General features: G+C 66.6%; 1 protein-coding gene and 2 non-coding genes across 3 annotated transcripts; 1 reads left to right on the top strand and 2 right to left on the bottom strand.

Moving 5' to 3' along the window:
- Positions 1 to 2,906: 2,906 nt before the first annotated feature.
- MOGAT3 (monoacylglycerol O-acyltransferase 3) lies at positions 2,907 to 12,005 on the top strand. The gene is made up of 8 exons (XM_039499773.1): positions 2,907 to 2,977; positions 3,636 to 3,827; positions 6,082 to 6,189; positions 6,942 to 7,012; positions 9,845 to 10,049; positions 10,778 to 10,946; positions 11,567 to 11,745; positions 11,851 to 12,005. The coding sequence occupies exons 2-8, from the start codon at positions 3,755 to 3,757 to the stop codon at positions 12,003 to 12,005; spliced, it is 960 nt and encodes a 319-aa protein (XP_039355707.1). The 5' UTR covers positions 2,907 to 2,977; positions 3,636 to 3,754.
- Positions 12,006 to 13,818: 1,813 nt separating this feature from the next.
- Positions 13,819 to 13,892, bottom strand: TRNAT-AGU. Its single transcript has one exon. It is a non-coding gene; the product is annotated as a tRNA-Thr (tRNA).
- A 2,367-nt stretch (positions 13,893 to 16,259) lies between these two features.
- TRNAW-CCA lies at positions 16,260 to 16,331 on the bottom strand. Its single transcript has one exon. It is a non-coding gene; the product is annotated as a tRNA-Trp (tRNA).
- Positions 16,332 to 20,582: the final 4,251 nt, after the last annotated feature.

The raw sequence follows: 20,582 nt of genomic DNA, 5'->3' as shown, positions 1-20,582 counted from the left end.
GTGTAGGGAGGGGAGCGCTGCCCCCACCCTGCCTCAGGTCACACAGCAGCTTAGGGGCAGAGCTGGGGGGGTGGGGGGAGAACCCAGGAGTCCTGGCTCCCAGCCCCCCCTGCTCTAACCACCAGCCCCCACTCCCCTCCCAGAGCCGGGGAGAGAACCCAGGAGTCCTGGCTCCCAGCCCCCCCCCTGCTCTAACCACCAGCCCCCACTCCCCTCCCAGAGCTGGGGAGAGAACCCAGGAGTCCTGGCTCCCAGCCCCCCTGCTCTGACCCACCAGCCCCCACTCCCCTCCCAGAGCCGGGGAGAGAACCCAGGCGTCCTGGCTCCCACCACCCCCTGCTCTAACCCACCAGCCCCCACTCCCCTCCCAGAGCCGGGGAGAGAACCCAGGAGTCCTGGCTCCCAGCCCCCCAGCTCTAACCACCCGCCCCACTCCTCCCAGAGCTGGGAGAGAACCCAGGAGCCCTGGCTCCCAGCCCCCCTGCTCTGACCCACCAGCCCCCACTCCCCTCCCAGAGCCGGGGAGAGAACCCAGGAGTCCTGGCTCCCAGCCCCCCTGCTCTGACCCACCAGCCCTCACTCCCCTCCCAGAGCGGGGGAGAGAACCCAGGAGTCCTGGGTGAAGGGCCAGCCCCTTGCCCTGAGGCACTCGAAGGCGGTGGGGGCTGGATGGGCCCAGGACCTTGGCCCCAGAGCAGGAGCGGGTTAAACATTTATCTTTCTGCAAACTCAGCCCAGGGCTGGGCAAAGGGCACAAGCAGACAGGCCGGCCATTGAGAAACTGAGGCAGCGTGGCGCTGGGGCTGGGGACACCAGCTTGGGAGCCAGGACTCCTGGGTTCTCCCCCTGGGTCTGGGAGGGGAGTGGGGGCTGGTGGGTCAGAGCAGGGGGGCTGGGAGCCAGGACTCCTGGGTTCTCTCCCCGGCTCTGGGAGGGGAGTGGGGGCTGGTGGGTCAGAGCAGGGGGGGCTGGGAGCCAGGACTCCTGGGTTCTCTCCCTGGCTCTGGGAGGGGAGTGGGGGCTGGTGGGTTAGAGCAGGGGGGGCTGGGAGCCAGGACTCCTGGGTTCTCTCCCTGGCTCTGGGAGGGGAGTGGGGGCTGGTGGTTACGGGGGGGGCTGGGACCCCAGACTCCTGGGTTCCTTTCTAACCCCCTATGTTCTAACTGCATTACATCCCCACCTCGGTGAGCCGCACGGTCCGTCCTGCCCCGTGTCCTGTGTCTGGCGCCAGCTGGTCCCACGACTCCAGGGGGATTGCAGAGAACAGGGTAATGGGGGTGGGGGGGAGATCCCCTTGGTGTCTTGTCCCGGCACAGGGACACCTGGCATGGGGAGCTGCCCTCCAGGCAGGGATCGCGCTGGGGTTTGACCTCTGCCCCTGCCAGGGAGTCCCACAGGTTAGGTGTGTGGCCAGCCACGGCTTCCTTTGGTTTGTGTTAAACTCGCTGGCGGGCGCTGCCGGATCAGGCGTGACGGGAAGGAGGAACAGCCGGGCCTGGTGTTACAGCCCTTTGTCGTATCATGCCCCCCGAGTCGTCTCTTCCCCCAGCCAGCCGCCCCGGTCCTTCCACTCGCTGCGCGGCCGGGAGCCGGTCCCTGGTCCTTGCTCTTTCCCTGGCCTGCTCCCTGCTGTGCTGGAGGGGATGTCCGGAGCAGGACACCGCATCCCAGGGGGCTGCTGCCCCCCCCCAGGGCTTTATGGTACCAGCAGGGAAATCATCAGCCGAGGGGCCCATCTACCCTGGCGTCCTGGCTGGCTCAAAGGGGGACGTGCGCCTCCTAGTGGCTGATGCCAGAAACACCAGCTGCTCCGCAAAATATCCAGCTCTCTCTTCTCCCCCCGCCCCCCCGTGTCTTCAAGGTTCTTTATCGAGCCAGCTGCAAGTGGGGTGGGGGCCTGCCCCTCCCTGCAGCGGGGGGGCTGGACTGCCGTGGGGGCCGGCTCCTGTCTGAGGCTGGGTGGGAGAGCTGGGGTTCCCCCGGCAGCCGGGCTAGGGGCTGTGTAAGGGGGTGCAGGGCCCCCCTGGGGTGGGGGTACAGTGGGTCAAGGAGGGGCCTGGACTCTGCCCCAATCATCCCCCACCCAGCTCTGCGCCTCGGATCAGGGCTGGGCACGGGCGGGGGGCGGGGGTGTCTCCCTGGGCCGAGTGAAGGCAGCTGGTAGCAGCTCGTTAAACAGTGAGGAAAAAGGTGCAGATGGGGGAAGGGAAGTGCCTAAATCTAGCAGGAGTCCTGGCTCCTGGCTCCCAGCCCCCCTGCTCTAACCACCAGCCCCCACTCCCCTCCCAGAGCCGGGGAGAGAACCCAGGAGTCCTGGCTCCCAGCCCCCCTGCTCTAACCACCAGCCCCCACTCCCCTCCCAGAGCCAGGGGGAGAGAACCCAGGAGTCCTGGCTCCCAGCCCCCCTGCTCTAACCACCAGCCCCCACTCCCCTCCCAGAGCCGGGGAGAGAACCCAGGAGTCCTGGTGTCCAGCCCCCACTCCCCTCCCAGAGCGGGGGAGAGAACCCAGGAGTCCTGGCTCCCAGCGCCCCCTGCTCTGCCCCACCAGCCCCCACTCCCTTCCGGGAGCCCGGGAGCGAACCCAGGAGTCCTGGCTCCCAGCCCCCGCCCCGCTCTAACCCACCAGCCCCCACTCCCATCGTGGAGCCCGGGAGAGAACCCAGGAGTCCTGGCTCCCAGCGCCCCCTGCTCTGACCCACCAGCCCCCACTCCCCTCCCAGAGCCGGGGAGAGAACCCAGGAGTCCTGGCTCCCAGCCCCCCCTGCTCTGACCCACCAGCCCCCACTCCCTTCCGGGAGCCCGGGAGCGAACCCAGACATCCGATCTGCGCCAGGCGCTGGCTCTGAGTCTCTCCCTGCCCCCGCTTATCTCCTGCCCCGCCGGAGTCTCACGTTGCTCCTGGGGCCAAAGTGCGTCGTCGTGAGTGGGACGTGGATCCGGAGCGGGGAGCAGGCCCCCCAGGCGTGGAGTTGGCGGTGAGAGCCCCCTGGGGCTGGGGGGCAGGGGCCAGGCTCGGGGGGAGGGGTGGGGCGGGCTGGGGCTGGGTGAATCTGGGGGGGTGTCAGTTCCTCTCCCCTCCACAGGGCGTGGTGGGAGCCAGAACTCCTGGGTCCTACCCACCCCCCCCCCCCACTATCCCTCCATCCTCCCACCCCCAGAGCTTGGTCAGCCCACCTATCCCCCACACCTCCGCATGTGTCTCCCTTCTCCCTCCTTCCCCCTGGGCTCACGTGTCCTCATGCACGGGGGGGGGGGGTGTTTGTAGGGTAAACAGCCCCCGTGCCCTGGCTCAGAGCCAGGACCGTATAACCAGCTCTGTGCCCCACCCCAGAGGTGGGCGCATCTCAGCGCCGGGCGAGGGGTCCCTGGGTAACCGGCCGCCCCGCCCCAGAGGTGGCTGCTTCTCAGTGCTGGGTGAGGGGTCCCTGGGTAATGAGCCGCCCCGCCCCAGAGGTGGCCACATCTTGGCTCTGGGCAAGTGGTCACTGCATAACCAGTTCCCCCACCCCGCAGGTGGCTGCATCTCAGCACCGGGCGAGGGGTCCCTGGGTAACCGGCCACCCCGTCCCACAGGTGGCCACATCTTGGTGCCGGGTGAGGGGTCACTGCATAATCAGCTCCCCCACCCTGCAGGTGGCTGCATTTCAGGGCTGGGCGAGGGGGTCCCTGGGTGAAGAGGTGTCCAGCCAGGCCCAGACTCTGTTCTCTCCTCCCAGCTGGGGGCTTCGTGGAGCCAGGCTCCCCCCAGCAGGATGACGGGCGCCCTGAAGAAGCAGCTTGAGCTGCTGAGCGTGTTTCAGTGGGTTATGACCTTCCTCTTCTTCGGTAAGTGAGGCCGAGGGAGGCGGGGGGCTGACTCCTGCAATGAGGGAGGTGGGTGCTGCCAGATAGGCTGTCACAAAATCCCCCGGCAAGGAGTTCCGCAGGTTAACAAAGCACTTCCTCCTGTTTGTATTAACCCTGCTGCCTGTTAATGTCGTCGGGTGACCCCTTGTGTTGTGTGAAGGGGTAAATAACACTTCCCTGTTCGCTTACCAGCCCCGGCCTCGTTTTATAGCCCTCAATCGGATCCCCCTTGAGGGTCTCTGTTCCAAGCTGACCAGCCCCCGTCGTCTTAGTCTGCCCTCGTACGGGAGCCGTTCTCTTTTACTTAAAGTGCTGCACAGGCTCTTTTCAGGGGGAATAAGGCAAAACGCCACATTTATCAGTAATGCAGGTATTCGTTAACACTGCATCATATGCAGATATGTGTCACACTCACCCACTCGCACACGCCCGTCTTCTTGTTACCAACTAGCTGCTGCCCCTAAGTGCACTGGCCGAGGTGAGTTAGCTGCGGGAGGGGTGGAGCCGGGCTTCTGCCGATCCGGATCGATGCTCCATGTAGTCACGACGAGACCCGGGGGCCTGTGCAAGACCCCTCACATTTATAGCAGCTCCCTGCTCCTGCAAATCTCCACCCGCTCCGAAATCTGTGTCCGTTGGGCCTTTGTGCTGCTTCCTTCTGGGGGCTGGCCCAGTGCTGCACAGAGGGTGTTTCCAAAGGTGGGTGCTGGCTCCTAACCCCCCAGGGAGCCGTCAGTGTGTCTGAGCTTTAACGAGCCGCTTGACACGTTTTAGTGTCCTTGGGTCTGGCTCCCAGCTCCTCCCCAAGGGGTGCGGCTGTCTGGAGGTGCTGCCTTCCCGCCTTGCTCATTCCCACCTTGCTCATTCAACAGGGCAATTGATTAAGGGTAGTGGGGGGGGGGTCTTATTCTACTAGCAAAAAGACATTTTTCTGCTACTTTAACTCTCCTTAGGGGCTATAACATTATCCCAGGGCCGAACACACAGTGCTCTCTACGTTTTCCTACATAGGGCTCTGATACAAAGTTGTATGAAAATAGCTTAATACAGGGATTTCTGTACCCTGGGTCACCGGTGCTGCCTTTCTCTGAACCTTTGACAGTCCCACTAGATCCTTTCTGCGATGGGGCGCCCCATCGGCACACAGTGTTCCAGGTGTGGGGGTCCCATGGATTTACAGAGAGGCAACAGGATATTTTCTGTCTGATTCTCTCTCCCTTTCTTAATGATTCCCAACTTTCTGGTCGCTTTCCCGGCTGCGGCTGCACGTCGAGCGGGTGTTTGCAGAGAACTCCCCACAGTGACTCCAAGATCTCTTGAGCGGTAGCAGCTCATTCGGCCCCATCACTGCACAGGTCGAGTTGGGATGATGGTTTCCAACGTGCATCACTTTGCATTGATCAACCCTGAATTTCACCTGCCAGGTTGTGCCCCGTCACCCAGTTCTGTGAGGTCCTTTGCAGCTCGTCCCAGGCTGCCGGGGACTCAACTATCCGGAGCAGTTTTGTATCATCTGCAGATGTTGCCACCTCACTCTTCACCCTTTATCCAGATGGTTGATGACTCTGTGGCATAGGATGGGCCCCAGCACAGACCCCTGGGGGGGGGGGGGCACCACGATTTCCCTCTCTCCACGCTGAAAACTGCCCCTTTGTTCCACCCCTTTGTTTCCTGCCTGTTACCCAGGTACTGATCCAGGAGGGGACCTCCCCTCCTGTCCCGTCCCAGCTGACTTTGCCTACGAGCCTTTGGGGAGGGAGCTGGGCAAAGGCTTTCTGGGAATCTAAGTCCCCTGGATCCCCCTTGGCCACGTGCCTGTTGACCCCTCCAGGAATTCTAGTAGATTGGTGAGGCGCGATTTCCCTTTACTAAAACCAGGGTGACTCTTCCCCAAGTCCTGCTCATCTCCCTGGCTGACAATTCTGGTCTTTGCTGGAGTTTCAGCCGGTTTGCCCGGTACCCAAGTCAGGCTCACTGGCCTGTGATTGCCGGCATCACCTCTGGAGCCTGTGTAAAGATCGGCGTCACACTAGCCGTCCTCCAGGCATCCGGCCCAGCGGCTGAGTTAGGTGACAGGCGACACACTCTGCCGTTTCCCGAGTTCCTGCAGATCTGGGGTGATCCCGGCTGGGCCTGGCGACGGGTCGCTGGGTAATGGATCCATTTGTTCTACGATCTCCTCGTGGGACACCTCAGTGTGGGGCCGGCCCTCAGCTCTGTCCTCCCCCCACAGGTGCCTTCTTCACGTGCCTGCTCTTCTATCTGCTCTTCACCCGCCTCTGGGCCGTCTCCGTGCTGTACTTCGTGTGGTGGGTGCTCGACCGTGACACCCCAGAGAGAGGTGAGTGTCCCTGCCCCCCGACCCCGTTCCCCCCACCCCTGCTGGAGCCAGCCGGTCCCTGCCCCATGCCCCGGAGCCAGCCAGTCCCTGCCCCATTCCCCGCCCCCCCGGAGCCGGCCAGTCCCCGCCCTGGGGCCGGGTGGGAGCCGGCGCCCCCCAGAGAGGACAGGCCCCTGCCCCAGTCCCCGCCCCCCGGAGCCAGCCGGTCCCTGCCCCAGTCCCCGCCCCTCAGAGCCGGCCAGTCCCTGCCCCATTCCCCGCCCCCCGGAGCCGGCCAGTCCCTGCCCCGTTCCCCGCCCCCCGGAGCCGGCCAGTCCCTGCCCCGTTCCCGCCCCTGAGCCGGCCAGTCCCTGCCCCATTCCCGCCCCCGGAGCCAGCCGGTCCCTGCCCCATTCCCCGCCCCCCTGAGCCGGCCAGTCCCTGCAATGGGGCCGGGTGGGAGCCGGCGCCCCCCAGAGGGGACAGGCCCCTGCCCCTTTCCCCACCCCCCTGAGCCAGCCCGTCCCTGCCCTGGGGCCGGGGAGCCGGCGCCCCCGAGAGGGGACAGGCCCCTGCCCCATTCCCCGCCCCCTGAGCCAGCCAGTCCCTGCCCTGGGGCCGGGGGGAAGCCGGCGCCCCCGAGAGGGGACAGGCCCCTGCCCCACTCCCCACCCCCCTAAGCCAGCCAGTCCCTGCCCTGGGGCCGGGGGGGAGCCGGCGCCCCCCAGAGGGGACAGGCCCCATTTCCTCCCACCCCCTATCTCCCCCTGCAGGCGGCCGACGCTCAGACTGGATGCGACGCTGGCGAGTCTGGCAGCATTTGACTGATTATTACCCCGTCAAGGTAATGGGGGGGGTGTCTTAGGGGGCATCTGCCCAGCTCAGGGGGGTAAGGAATGGGGCAGGGCGGTGGGGGGTTTGGGGGGCAGTGGAGGTCGGAAGGGGGGGTTGGGGCAGTGGGGCCGGGACAGGGTGGGTATGTTGGGGGGGGGTCACACCAGACCCTGAATATTCAACCTCCCCCCCCACGACTGCCTGTCTGTCCGACCCTCCCCTGCCCCTACCGGCTCGTGTCCGTCTGTCCAAATTGTTTGTCTCTCTCCCCACCCATTTCCTGCTCCTGGGGGCTGCCCCCCCCACGGCAACCGCTCCATGAGCCCCAGCTCCCACAGTGACCCCTCAACACCCCCCTTTTATCCCCTCCAGCCCCCAGGCTGAGTCCAGTGCTCCCTCTGCCCCACACTGACCCCTGGCCCCTTCCAGACCCCCCCGGCCCGCTCTGATCTCTGCCCCACACTGACCCCCAGCCCCTTCCAGACCCCCACGTCCCGCTCTGACCTCTGCCCCACACTGACCCCGGCCCTTTCCAGACCCCCACGTCCCGCTCTGACCTCTGCCCCACAATGACCCCCGGCCCCTTCCAGACCCCACGTCCCGCTCTGACCTCTGCCCCACAATGACCCCCGGCCCTTTCCAGACCCCCACGTCCCTCTCTGATCTCTGCCCCACAATGACCCCTGGCCCCTTCCAGACCCCACGTCCCGCTCTGATCTCTGCCCCACCATGACCCCCGGCCCCTTCCAGACCCCGACGGCCACGTCCCTCTCTGATCTCTGCCCCACAATGACCCCCGGCCCCTTCCAGACCCCCACGGCCACGTCCCTCTCTGATCTCTGCCCCACAATGACCCCCGGCCCTTTCCAGACCCCCACGTCCCTCTCTGATCTCTGCCCCACAATGACCCCCGGCCCCTTCCAGACCCCACGTCCACGTCCCACTCTGACCTCTGCCCCACACTGACCCCTGGCCCCTTCCAGACCCCCGGCCCGCTCTGATCTCTGCCCCACACTGACCCCGGCCCCTTCCAGACCCCCACGTCCCGCTCTGACCTCTGCCGCCGCCCCAACCTCTGCCCCACAATGATCCCGGCCCTTCCAGACCCCACGTCCCGCTCTGATCTCTGCCCCACAATGACCCCTGGCCCCTTCCAGACCCCACGTCCCGCTCTGATCTCTGCCCCACAATGACCCCCGGCCCCTTCCGGACCCCCACGTCCCGCTCTGACCTCTGCCCCACAATGACCCCCGGCCCTTTCCAGACCCCCACGTCCCTCTCTGATCTCTGCCCCACAATGACCCCCGGCCCCTTCCAGACCCCCACGGCCACGTCCCTCTCTGATCTCTGCCCCACAATGACCCCTGGCCCCTTCCAGACCCCACGTCCCGCTCTGATCTCTGCCCCACAATGACCCCTGGCCCCTTCCAGACCCCCACGTCCCGCTCTGATCTCTGCCCCACAATGACCCCGGCCCTTCCAGACCCCCACATCCCTCTCTGATCTCTGCCCCACAATGACCCCGGCCCCTTCCAGACCCCCACGGCCACGTCCCTCTCTGATCTCTGCCCCACAATGACCCCCGGCCCCTTCAGGACCCCCACGTCCCGCGCTGACCTCTGCCCCACAATGACCCCGGCCCCTTCCGGACCCCACGTCCCGCTCTGACCTCTGCCGCCGCCCCAACCTCTGCCCCACAATGACCCCCGGCCCCTTCCAGACCCCCATGTCCCTCTCTGATCTCTGCCCCACAATGACCCCCCCGTGATCTCTGCCCCCCAATGACCCCCGGCCCCTTCCAGACCCCCACGTCCCTCTCTGATCTCTGCCCCACAATGACCCCTGGCCCTTCCAGACCCCACGTCCCGCTCTGACCTCTGCCCCACAATGACCCCGGCCCTTCCAGACCCCACGTCCCTCTCTGATCTCTGCCCCACAATGACCCCCGGCCCCTTCCAGACCCCCACGGCCACGTCCCTCTCTGATCTCTGCCCCACAATGACCCCCGGCCCCTTCCGGACCCCCACGTCCCACTCTGACCTCTGCCCCACAATGACCCCCGGCCCCTTCCAGACCCCCACGTCCCTCTCTGATCTCTGCCCCACAATGACCCCCCACCCCATCCAGACCCCCACGGCCACGTCCCTCTCTGATCTCTGCCCCACAATGACCCCGGCCCTTCCAGACCCCACGTCCCGCTCTGACCTCTGCCCCACAATGACCCCCGGCCCCTTCCAGACCCCCACGTCCCGCTCTGACCTCTGCCGCTGCCCTCAACCTCTGCCCCACAATGACCCCTGGCCCCTTCCAGATCCCCCACGTCCTTCTCTGATCTCTGCCCCACAATGACCCCCGGCCCCTTCCAGACCCCCACGTCCCTCTCTGACCTCTGCCCCACAATGACCCCCGACCCCTTCCAGACCCCCACGTCCCGCTCTGATCTCTGCCCCACAATGACCCCCGACCCCTTCCAGACCCCCATGTCCCTCTCTGATCTCTGCCCCACAATGACCCCCGGCCCCGTCCCGACCCCCCCGTCCCTCTCTGATCTCTGCCCCACAATGACCCCGGCTCCTTCCTGACCCCCACGTCCCTCTCTGACCTCTGCCCCACAATGACCCCCGGCCCCTTCCAGACCCCCACGTCCCGCTCTGATCTCTGCCCCACAATGACCCCCGGCCCCTTCCAGACCCCCACGTCCCTCTCTGATCTCTGCCCCACAATGACCCCCGGCCCCTTCCTGACCCCCACGTCCCTCTCTGACCTCTGCCCCACAATGACCCCCGGCCCCTTCCAGACCCCCACGTCCCTCACTGACCTTTCCCCCCTCTGCCCCCCGCAGCTGGTGAAGACGGCGGCGCTGCCCCCCGACCGGAGCTACGTGCTGGGCTCCCACCCCCATGGCATCATGTGCGCGGGGGCCGCGGCCGCCTTCTGCACCGAGGGCCCCGGCTTCTCCCGGCTCTTCCCCGGCCTGCGGCCCAGCCTGGCGCTGCTGGCGGGGCTCTTCCGGCTGCCCCTCTACCGGGAGTACATGATGGGCTTCGGTGAGGGGCCCCGGCAGGGGGGCTCTGGGGGGCAGGGACACCCCCACCCCAGGACATGGGGGGGCTCTGGGCAGGGGGGGCAGCAGAGATGGGGTGCACGGAGACACTCCCCTCCCCGGGGGCAGCAGGGATGGGGGGCACAGACACCGCCACCCCAGGACATGGGGGGCTTGGGCAGGGGGGGCAGCAGAGATGGGGTGCACGGAGACACTCCCCTCCCCCGGGGCAGCAGGGGCTCTGGGGGGGGCAGCAGAGATGGGGTGCACGGAGACACTCCCCTCCCCCTGGGGCAGGAGGGGCTCTGGGGGGCGCAGGGACAAGGGAGGTGAACATGGCATCCCCCCACCCTGGGACATGGGCTCTGGGGAGGAGGACCTGGGGGGTGAAGCCTGTAGCTCCCCCTCCATGGCGATGTGCTATAGGGTGTGTGTGTGGGGGTCTCTCTTCTGGACTCTGCCTCTCCCAGCTATAAGAAGTTTCTTTGGGGGTCACCCCTTGCACATACCCCTGTGCCCCCCCTCCCAGGGACCCCCCCCATGTGCAGGGTCCTCCCCTGCCTCACCGGGGGCTGATGCTTCCCCCCCCCTTTGGCTCCCCATGCTCTGGGAGGGGATAATTGTCCCCTGGGGGAGCTGCCAGCTTGTTCCCTGGGTGTTTGACCCTGGGGTGGGGGGAGGTTCCTGCTTCAGCCACCCCCCAGCTCACTATACCCCCCCACCCCCCCGCAGGGATGTGCCCCGTGAGCCGCCCCAGCCTGGATTTCCTGCTCGCCCGGCCCGGCAACGCGGTGGTGATCGTGGTGGGGGGCGCGGCCGAGTCGCTGGACTGCGCCCCCGGGCAGCACCGCGTCACCCTGCGACGCCGCACCGGCTTCGTGCGCCTGGCGCTGCAGCACGGGTGGGTACCAGCAAGGGGGGGGGCAGGCTGGAGCATTGGGTGTGGGAGCTGGGGCACGGGGCGGGTGCTGGGTGGGCGCCCTGAGATACGGGGCTGGTGCATTGGGGGCGCATGGGGCAGGCACCAGGCCGGTGTGTTGGGTGGGGGCACTGGGGTGCTGAGCTGGGGCACCGGGCGGGTGCTGCGTTCCTGGGGGGCACGCTGGGGGGGCACCAGGCCGGTGCATTGGGTGGGTGCCATGTGATTGCATGGAGGGGTGCTGAGACAGGGCTGGGTGGGGGCACTGGGTGGGCAGGGGTGGGGACACCGCGCCTTGGGTGGGCAGGGGTGGGGCATAGGGCAGGTGCTGCGTTGCTGGGGGCACTGGGGTAGGCACCAGGCCGGTGCATTGCGGGGGGCACTGGGGCGGGTGAGCTGGGGCACGCTGGGGTAGGCACCAGGCCGGTGCATTGCGGGGGGCACTGGGGCAGGTGCCGCGTTGCTGGGGGGCACGCTGGGGCGGGCACCAGGCCGGTGCATTGCGGGGGGCACTGGGGCGGGTGCCGTGTTGCTGGGGGTGCACTGTGGGGGGTGCAGGCCAGTGCTGCTCCCCGGCTCTAACCCCCCCCATCTCGTGGCAGGGCCGCCCTGGTTCCCGTCTATTCCTTCGGGGAGAACGAGGTTTTCCGGCAGCTTGTCTTCCCGCCGGGCAGCCGGCTCCGGCACCTGCAGCTCCGCTTCAAGGACCTGACGGGCTTCGCGCCCTGCCTGTTCTGGGGGCGCGGGCCGCTGCCCTGCCCCTCGCCCATCACCGTCGTGGGTGAGGAGACCGGGGAGGGGGCGGCCCCGGGCCCTGGGCCGGGCGGGGAGGGGGGACCCCAGCCCCCTGCTAACCCCCCTCCTCTCTCTCTCTCTCTCTCCACAGTGGGGAGCCCCATCCCGGTGCCGTGCCGCCCCCTCCCCACCCGCGCCGAGGTCGCTCACTACCACGAGCTGTATGTGGAGCAGCTTCGCCAGCTCTTCGACCGCCACAAAGTCAGCTGTGGGGTGCCGGCCTCCTGCCGGCTCAGCGTGGTGTAGAGACCCCCGGCCTCCTGCCGGGCCCCTGGCCCCCCCGGCCTCCTGCCGGCTCAGCGTGGTGTAGAGACACCCCCCCCGGCCTCCTGCCGGGCCCCCCCTGGCCTCCTGCCGGCTCAGCATGGTGTAGGGACCCCCCCCCGGCCTCCTGCCGGGCGCCTGGGCCCCCCCTGGCCTCCTGCCGGCTCAGTGTGGTGTAGAGACCCCCCCCGGCCTCCTGCTAGGCCCCCCCTGGCCTCCTGCTGGGCCCCTGGGCCCCCCTGGCCTCCTGCCAGGCCCCCCCCGGCCTCCTGCCGGCTCAGCGTGGTGTAGGGACCCCTCCCCACCCTCCTGCCAGGCCCCTGGGCACCCCCCGGCCTCCTGCCGGCTCAGCGTGGTGTTGTGTCCCCCCCCCCGGCCTCCTGCCGGGCCCCTGGGCCCCCCCCGGCCTCCTGCCGGCTCAGCGTGGTGTAGAGCCCCCCCCCGGCCTCCTGCTAGGCCCCTGGCCTCCTGCCGGCTCAGCGTGGTGTAGGGCCCCCGGCCTCCTGCTGGCCCCTGGCCCCCCCCGGCCTCCTGCCAGGACCCTGCCCCCGGCCTCCTGCCGGCTCAGCATAGTGTAGGACCCCCGGCCTCCTGCCGGGCCCTGCCCCCGGCCTCCTGCCAGGCCCCTGGGCCCCCGGCCTCCTGCCGGCTCAGTGGGGTGGAGGGACCCTTCTCGCTACACCCCCCCTGCCCGCTGAGCATCAGCGGGGGACCCCCCTGCACCCAGCCCACAGGGTCCTGCCCGTTCAGCCTCGTCTAGGGGTCCTGCGCCCCCCCCCACGCAGGCCCCTCCCCCTGTCCGGCCGGCTCGGGGTCACCTGGCTCGCGCTGCATCCCTGGGGCGGGCCCCCCCCCTGTCCCGCTGCTGCCAGCCCTGCGGCCGCCCCCACCCCGGGGGGGGGGGGGGGGGGGGAGCGGTTCCTGGCCTCATTAAAAGCTCTGAGAGTTTGTTTTGCACCTCCAGGCTCCAGGGATGTTTATGCCTCCGCAGCCCCAGGGATGCAAACCAGGCCCCCCCCCACTCCCTCCCCTCCAGACCCCCCAGCTGAGATATGGGGCCCTGCCCCCCAGCTGAGATATGGGCCCTGCCCTGCCCCCCAGCTGAGATATGGGGCCCTGCCCCCCAGCTGAGATATGGGCCCTGCCCTGCCCCCAGGTCAGGCTGGGATGAAGGATTTGAGAGTGACAAAGCGGCGGGGGGGGGCATTCCTGTGCGCACAGACACCAGCTCCTCCCCGAAAGGGGCTGGCCTGGGGCGGGGGGGGGGGAGCTCCTGCTCTGTGACTCATGGAAATTTCCAGCCCTGGGAAAGTGGGACGGGGCGGGGGGGCTGTGCCAGGGGAGATGAGGTGCTGCACGGGGGGGGGCACCCTCTCTCACTCCTCTCCACCTCACGAGGCACCGGACGCCTGAGTCCCTTCCCCCTTCATGCGATGCACCGGACGCCTGGGTCCCTTCCCCCTTCATACCCTAGATTCTCCCGCCTCCACTTCACCGGACGCCTGGGTCCCTTCTCCCTTCATGCACAGGGCTTCTGCCCCCACGCACCGGACGCCTGGGTCCCTCTCCCTCCATGCACCGGGCTTCTGCCCCCCCCACGCACCGGACGCCTGGGTCCCTCCCCCTTCATGCACCGGGCTCCCACCCCCCTGCGTGTGCTCGCGACAGGGGTTTTGCTTTGCAGCTACCTGACCTCCGGGATTCCCTGCCGCAGCAAAAGGGCGGGGGTGGAGGCTGTGATTTTTGGGGGGACCCCCCCCAGCCCAGGAAAAGGGAGCGCCCCTCCCCCCGCCGCAGGCACCGCTGGGATTCGAACCCAGGATCTCCTGTTTACTAGACAGGCGCTTTAACCAACTAAGCCACGGCGCCGGGTTGCTGGGCTGGGCGGCGGGCGCACCAGCTGCCTGCTGGCTACGGGGGGGTGGAATAAGTGCGTGGGGGGGGGCAGCTCTCTCTGGCTCTCCGTCCCCCCCAAACCTCATGGTCCTGCCGTCCCTGCGAGTGGAATTGGGAGTCAATCCGGATTGACACCCCCCCTGGAAACACCAGCTGCGGCCTTGCTCCGGATTCCGCCCCCCCCTCTGCACCACGTGTGGAGGAGGCCCAGAGCCTGGCCTGGCTCGGGGGAGGAGTTATGGGGTGGGGATGGGGGGGTGGGCTCTTTGCCGAACCCAGCCCCCCTGTCCCCATCTGGGACCCCTGAGGCCGGCAGTGTTTACATGTGGCTGGCAGGAAGTGGGGGGGCTTGGCCATGGTAGGATCATCCTGTGTGTGTTGCCCTTGGAAGACCACACACACACACACACACACACACACACACACACACACACACACACACACACACACACACACACACACACACACAGTCCCCTCAGGGCCCCCAGGCTTTGAATGGGGCATTTGTCTGAGCCCAGGGCGGGGCTGGGCCCAGGAATCCCACTGCTGGCACCAGCAGTCCCCTGCTTCCCTGGCAGCTCCGCTAATGACTCTGTTGCTGGGTCATTAGGACCGGGGGACAAAACACTCATTAAGGGGCCGCACATGCCTGGCCTGGTGATGCCAGGGGGGCCCCGCCGGCGCTGGGCGCGTGATGGGGGAGGCAGAGATAAGGGAGGGCAGTGGGGGGTAGGACCCCCCCCACACACACACCAGGAGACTGGGGGTGTGGGGGATGGGTAGGACTGCCACTGAGTCCTGTGTGTTGTGCTGTTGCGTTTCACAGCCCCGATATGTGTAGTGCATTGCTGGGCCCTAGGGGCACTGCATTGTGTTGTGCTGTGGGGCGTTGTGTTGCATTTCACCGTCCCCATCTGTTGTGCGTTGCACTGTCCTGGGGCATTGCATCGTGTTGTGCATGTCACAGACACAGTGGGTGGTGCATTCAACGCCATCGCACAGTATCTTGGTACGCAACACACCAGACTATACCGCAATTCACAGCAACACAATAGCCTGCTATTGTACGCTAGAGTGTTGTCTTGTACGTCACAATATTGTGCTGTGGTACACTGTATCGCAGTGTGGGGGGGAGCCAAAGGGCGTCATATGAGATGGTGTGTTGAATGATATTGCAGTGTGTTGTGTTGCAGTGTGTACAGCATTTTGTGTGTGTTTGGGAGGAGAGGGGAGTCATGCTGTGGAGCGTTGGACTGTGTTGGACTTTTGCATTGAGTAGGACACTGGTATGTGTGTGTGTGTGCGCTGGATTGTGTTGCAATGTGTAGGGCATTGTGTTGTGGTGTTGCAGTATGTGTGTGTTGGATTAAGTTGCAGAATGTTGGCCACTGTTGTGTTGCAGTGTTTGTGTTGCAATGTGTAGGACACTGTTGTGTTGGACTGTGCTGCAGTGTGTGCATGTGTTGTGTTGTAGTATGTAGGGCAGTGTATTGCAGTTGCAGTGTGTGTGTTGTGTTGCAATATTTACATCAGTGTGTGTTGTGTGGCAGTGTGTGTTGCAGCCTGTGTTGTGTAGCAGTATGCAGGACAGTCTGTAGGATGGTGTGTTGCAGTGTGTGTGGTACTGTAGCATGTTGGACAGTGTGTTGTGTAGCAGTGTGTAGGATGGTGTGTTGTGTTGCAGTGTGTGTTGTGTAGCATTATTTAGGTCAGTGTGTTGCAGTGTGTAGGATGATGTGTTGTGTTGCAGTGTGTAGGATGGGGTGTTGCAGTGTGTGTTGTGCTGCAGTGTGTAGCAGAGGGCAGGACAGGGTGTTGCAGTGTATGGGGTATTGCATGTGTAGGATGGGGTGTCGTGTTGCAGTGTACAGGATGGGGTGCTGCAGTGTGTGTTGTGTAGCAGTGCACAGGACAGGGTGTTGCAGCGTGTGTTGTGTAGCAGTGCACAGGATGGGGTGCTGCAGTGTATAGGAGTATTGCATGTGCAGGACGGGGTGTTGTGTTGCAGTGTGTAGGATGGGGTGTTGCAGTGTGTGTTGTGCTGCAGTGTGTAGCAGAGTGTTGTGTTGTGTAGCAGAGGGCAGGACAGGGTGTTGCAGTGTATGGGGTATTGCATGTGTAGGATGGGGTGTCGTGCTGCAGTGTATAGGAGTATTGCATGTGCAGGACGGGGTGTTGTGTTGCAGTGTAGCCTGTAGGACAGGGTGTCACTACGTGTTGTCTTGCACCGTGCAGGACCGGGTGTTGTGTTGCACGGTGTGTTGTGCAGCAGCGCGCAGGACCGGGTGCCCGGAGGGACGGGGGGTCCCGGGGCCCCCCACAAAAAGCGCCGCCCGCCCGTGACCCCGACGTGATTCGAACACGCACCCTTCTGATCTGGAGTCAGACGCGCTACCGTTGCGCCACGAGGTCAGCTGGGGCTGAGGCCGGAGCCGAGGCTAGTCCAGGCTCCTCCGCCCCTTCCCGGGCAGGCGGGGGCGGGGCCTGGCGGGGGGCAGGGTGGGGAAGGGGCTATAGGGGAGGGCAGGGGTTATGGGGGGATGGGGAGGGGCAGGGGTTATGGGGAAGGGAGGTTATGGGGATGGGGAGGGGCAGGGGCTTATGGGGCAGGGAGGTTATGGGGCAGGGGAGGCAGGGGTTATGGGGCAGGAGGTTATGGGGAAGGGGAGAGGCAGGGGTTATGGGGCAGGAGGTTATGGGGCAGGGGAGAGGCAGGGGTTATGGGGCAGGGAGGTTATGGGGAAGGGAGGTTATGGGGATGGGGAGGGGCAGGGGTTATGGGGAAGGAGGTTATGGGGAAGGGGAGGCAGGGGTTATGGGGCAGGGAGGTTATGGGGAAGGGGAGGTTATGGGGATGGGGAGGGGCAGGGGTTATGGGGCAGGAGGTTATGGGGAAGGGAAGGGGAGGGAAGGGGTTATGGGGCAGGAAGGTTATGGAGGAAGGGGAGAGGCAGGGGTTATGAGGGGATGGGGAGGGGCAGGGGTTATGGGGCAGGAGGTTATGGGGAAGGAGGGGCAGGGGTTATGGGGCAGGAAGGTTATGGAGGAAGGGGAGAGGCAGGGGTTAAGGGGCAGGGAGGTTATGAGGGGATGGGGAGGGCAGGGGTTATGGGGCAGGAGGTTATGGGGGTGGGGAGGGCAGGGGTTATGGGGCAGGGAGGTTATGGGGAAGGGAGGGGCAGGGGTTATGGGGCAGGAGGTTATGGGGAAGGGAGGTTATGGGGATGGGAGGGGCAGGGGTTATGGGGCAGGGAGGTTATGGGGAAGGGGAAGGGGAGGAAGGGGTTATGGGGCAGGAAGGTTATGGAGGAAGGGGAGAGGCAGGGGTTATGAGGGGAAGGGGAGGGGCAGAGGGTTATGGGGCAGCGAGGTTATGGGGAAGGGGAGAGGCAGGGGGTTATGGGGCAGGAAGGTCATGGAGGAAGGGGAGAGGCAGGGGGTTATGGGGCAGGAGGTTATGAGGGGATGGGGAGGGGCAGGGGTTATGGGGCAGGGAGGTTATGGGGTGGGGAGGGGCAGGGGTTATGGGGCAGGAGGTTATGGGGAAGGGGAGGCAGGGGTTATGGGGCAGGAGGTTATGGGGATGGGGAGGGCAGGGGTTATGGGGCAGGGAGGTTATGGGGGAAGGGGAAGGGGAGGGGCAGGGGGTTATGGGGCAGGGAGGTTATGGGGGACGTGGAAGGGGAGGGGCAGGGGGTTATGGGGCAGGGAGGTGATGGGGAAGGAGAGGCAGGGGTTATGGGGCAGGGAGGTTATTGGGGAAAGGGGTTTATGGGTGGGTGCAGGGGGTTATGGGGCAGCGAGGTTATGGGGGGTGGGCCGGGAGGATGCGGTGACGGGGGGTGCAGGGAGCTTGAGGTGTGTGGGGGGGTCTGTAACCCTGTGCTATGGGGGGTCCATGGGGCCCAGTCCCCCAGGTGTGTGGGGGTGGGCACGGAGGATGATGTGATGGGGGGGTGCAGAGAGATTGAGGTGCGGGGGTGTGTGTAACCCTGTGCTATGGGGGGTCCATGGGGCCCAGCCCCCCAGGTGTGTGGGGGTGGGCAGGGAGGATGCTGTGACGGGGGGTGCAGGGAGATTGAGGTGCGGGGGGGTTGTAACACTGTGCTATTGGGGGGTCCATGGGGCCCAGCCCCCCAGGTGTGTTGGGGTGGGCAGGGAGGATGCTGTGACGGGGGTGCAGGAGATTGAGGTGCGGGGTTGTAACTCTGTGCTATGGGGGTCCATGGGCCCAGCCCCAGGTGTGTGGGGGTGGGCACGGAGGATGCTGTGATGGGGGGTGCAGGGAGATTGAGGTGCGGGGGTGTGTGTAACCCTGTGCTATGGGGAGTCCATGGGGCCCAGCCCCCCAAGTGGGGGGGGGGGAAGGGAGGTTGCTGGGGCGGGGGGGTCCATGGGGCCCAGCCCCCCAGGTGTGTGGGGGTGGGCACGGAGGATGCTGTGATGGGGGGTGCAGAGAGATTGAGGTGCGGGTGTGTGTGTAACCCTGTGCTATGGGGGGTCCATGGGGCCCAGCCCCCCAGGTGTGTGGGGGTGGGCCGGATGCAGGATCCCTCCCCCCCACCTCTCAGGTCACTTTCTCCCGCTAGTGACGCACAGGCGCGGGGGGCGGGGGGGGATTAGCCGGGCTCATGTGATGCCAGCGCCCCCCCCCACCGTGCCCCCTCCAGCTGGGGCGGGGCGGGGCTTAGTGCCCCGCTTTATAGCAGCCGCGGCCGGGCGGGGAGCGGGACCGACACAGCCCGGGCCGAGCCGCGGAGCCTGACCCCGCCGCCCCCCCCCCACCGCCGGCTGCTCCGGGGAGGGACCCCGCCCCCCACTTGGGGGGCACCGCGACCTCTTGGGATTTATTGGGGAGGGGGCGGCTCAGGGGAAGAGTGGGGGGTGGAGGGGGTATTGGGGGATGCTGGAAGGAGAGGATGGGGTATCTGCTGGGGAGGGGAGTCTCTGAGGGAGGGGATCTCTGGGGGCTGCTGGGGAGGGTGTCTCTGAAGGGGAGGGGCTGCTGGGGAGGGAGTCTCTGAAGGAGGGGTCTCTGGGGGCTGCTGGGGAGGGGTGTCTCTGAAGGGGAGGGGTCTCTGGGGGCTGCTGGGGAGGGGTGTCTCTGAAGGGGAGGGGTCTCTGGGGGCTGCTGGGGAGGGGTGTCTGTGAAGGGGAGGGGTCTCTGGGGGCTGCTGGGGAGGGGTGTCTCTGAAGGGGAGGGGTCTCTGGGGGCTGCTGGGAGGGGTGTCTCTGAAGGAGGGGTCTCTGGGGGATGCTGGGGAGGGGTGTCTCTGAAGGGAGGGGTCTCTGGGGGCTGCTGGGGAGGGGTGTCTCTGAAGGGGAGGGGTCTCTGGGGGCTGCTGGGGAGGGGTGTCTCTGAAGGGAGGGGGTCTCTGGGGGCTGCTGGGAGAGGGGGTCTCTGGGGCTGCTGGGAGAGGGGTGTCTCTGAAGGGGAGGGGGTCTCTGGGAGGCTGCTGCGGGAGGGGGAGTCTCTGAAGGGGAGGGGATCTCTGGGGGGCTGCTGGGGGAGGGGGGTCTCTGAAGGGGAGGAGGTCTCTGGGGGCTGCTGGGGAGGTGTATCTGGGGGCTGCTGGGGGAGGGGAGTCTCTGAAGGGGAGGGGGATCTCTGGGGGGCTGCTGTGGGAGGGGAGGTCTCCGGCTTTATTAGCACATCCCCACTTCGTGCTAAGACACCCCCCCCCCGCAGGCTGCTGCCCCCGGTGATGGGGGGCGTGGGGGGATGCCGCTGGCCCCTCCCCCATCGTTACCATGGAGCCGTCGCCATTACCCGGACACCTGGGTCCCTGAGGATGCGCCCGGCCCCTGGAGGGGGGAGGGGGCGGGCGGGGCCCGATCCTCCCTCGTCCCCCGCCCCCCCCCGGTCGCTTCCCCCTGGGAACAAAGGCTGGGGGGAGGGGAGATTGTCACCCCCCCCACCCCGAGGGGGGTCGTGCAAGGCAGGTGCCACGGGGAGGGGCTCAGGGACGGAGCTACCCCCCCACTGCCTCCCCACCTGTCCCCAGGTCCCTGCGCTCTCCATCTGCCTGGCCCCTATATCTGTGCCCCCCTGTTCCCTCCCCCCCGTCACGATGTAACCCCTTGCTAAGGAACCCCCCCGGGGCTTTTCGGGGGGGGCTGGCCTTGTCCCTCCCAAACTTCAGCCTCCCCCTCCCCATTCCTGCTCCATCTAGCTCCTCCTCCCCTGCAGGCAGCCCTCCCCACCCCACACCCATCCCCCTTCCCTGCAGGCAGCCCTCTCCTCCCCTCCCCTCTCCCCTGCAGGCAGCCCTCTCCCTTCCCTGCCCCACACTAGCCTGCCAGCTGGGACCCACATGGGGCACCCAGGGGACCCTCCAGCTAGACCGAGGTGGGGCGCGTGGCTGAAGGGGCGGCCATGGGGCAGCTTTTCTCTCGCCCCTCACGTTGCAGCGTTAACCCCCCCCCCCGACGGAGGGGACAGAGCGGGGAGCTCACTGGGACCCCCACCCCTCAGCGGTGTCACGGGGGCAGGCAGGGGGGTCCCCATTCAAACCCTGTTGAAGGGCAGAGCTGGGATCTGACCCGGGATCCCGGCTGAGCCCCTGGCCTGGGGGGGACTCTGGAGGGGGGGAGTCTGGCCCCAGGAACAGTGAATTAAAGGGGAGCAGGAGGGACCCCCATCACAGGCGGGTACCCCAATCC

This window comes from Mauremys reevesii, linkage group 14 (assembly GCF_016161935.1).
Source record: "Mauremys reevesii isolate NIE-2019 linkage group 14, ASM1616193v1, whole genome shotgun sequence".
In the NCBI taxonomy this organism is placed as follows: Eukaryota; Metazoa; Chordata; order Testudines; family Geoemydidae; genus Mauremys; species Mauremys reevesii.
Note: the sequence above shows the minus strand (reverse complement) of the source record. Positions and strands in the feature narration are given on the sequence as shown.

Coding starts and splice junctions, on each gene's coding strand:
- MOGAT3 (XM_039499773.1), top strand. CDS start 3,755: ATGACGGGCGCCCTGAAGAAGCAGCTTGAGCTGCTGAGCGTGTTTCAG. Junction 6,190..6,941: donor CCGTGACACCCCAGAGAGAG/GTGAGTGTCCCT, acceptor CTCCCCCTGCAG/GCGGCCGACGCTCAGACTGG. Junction 11,746..11,850: donor CTCGCCCATCACCGTCGTGG/GTGAGGAGACCG, acceptor CTCTCTCCACAG/TGGGGAGCCCCATCCCGGTG.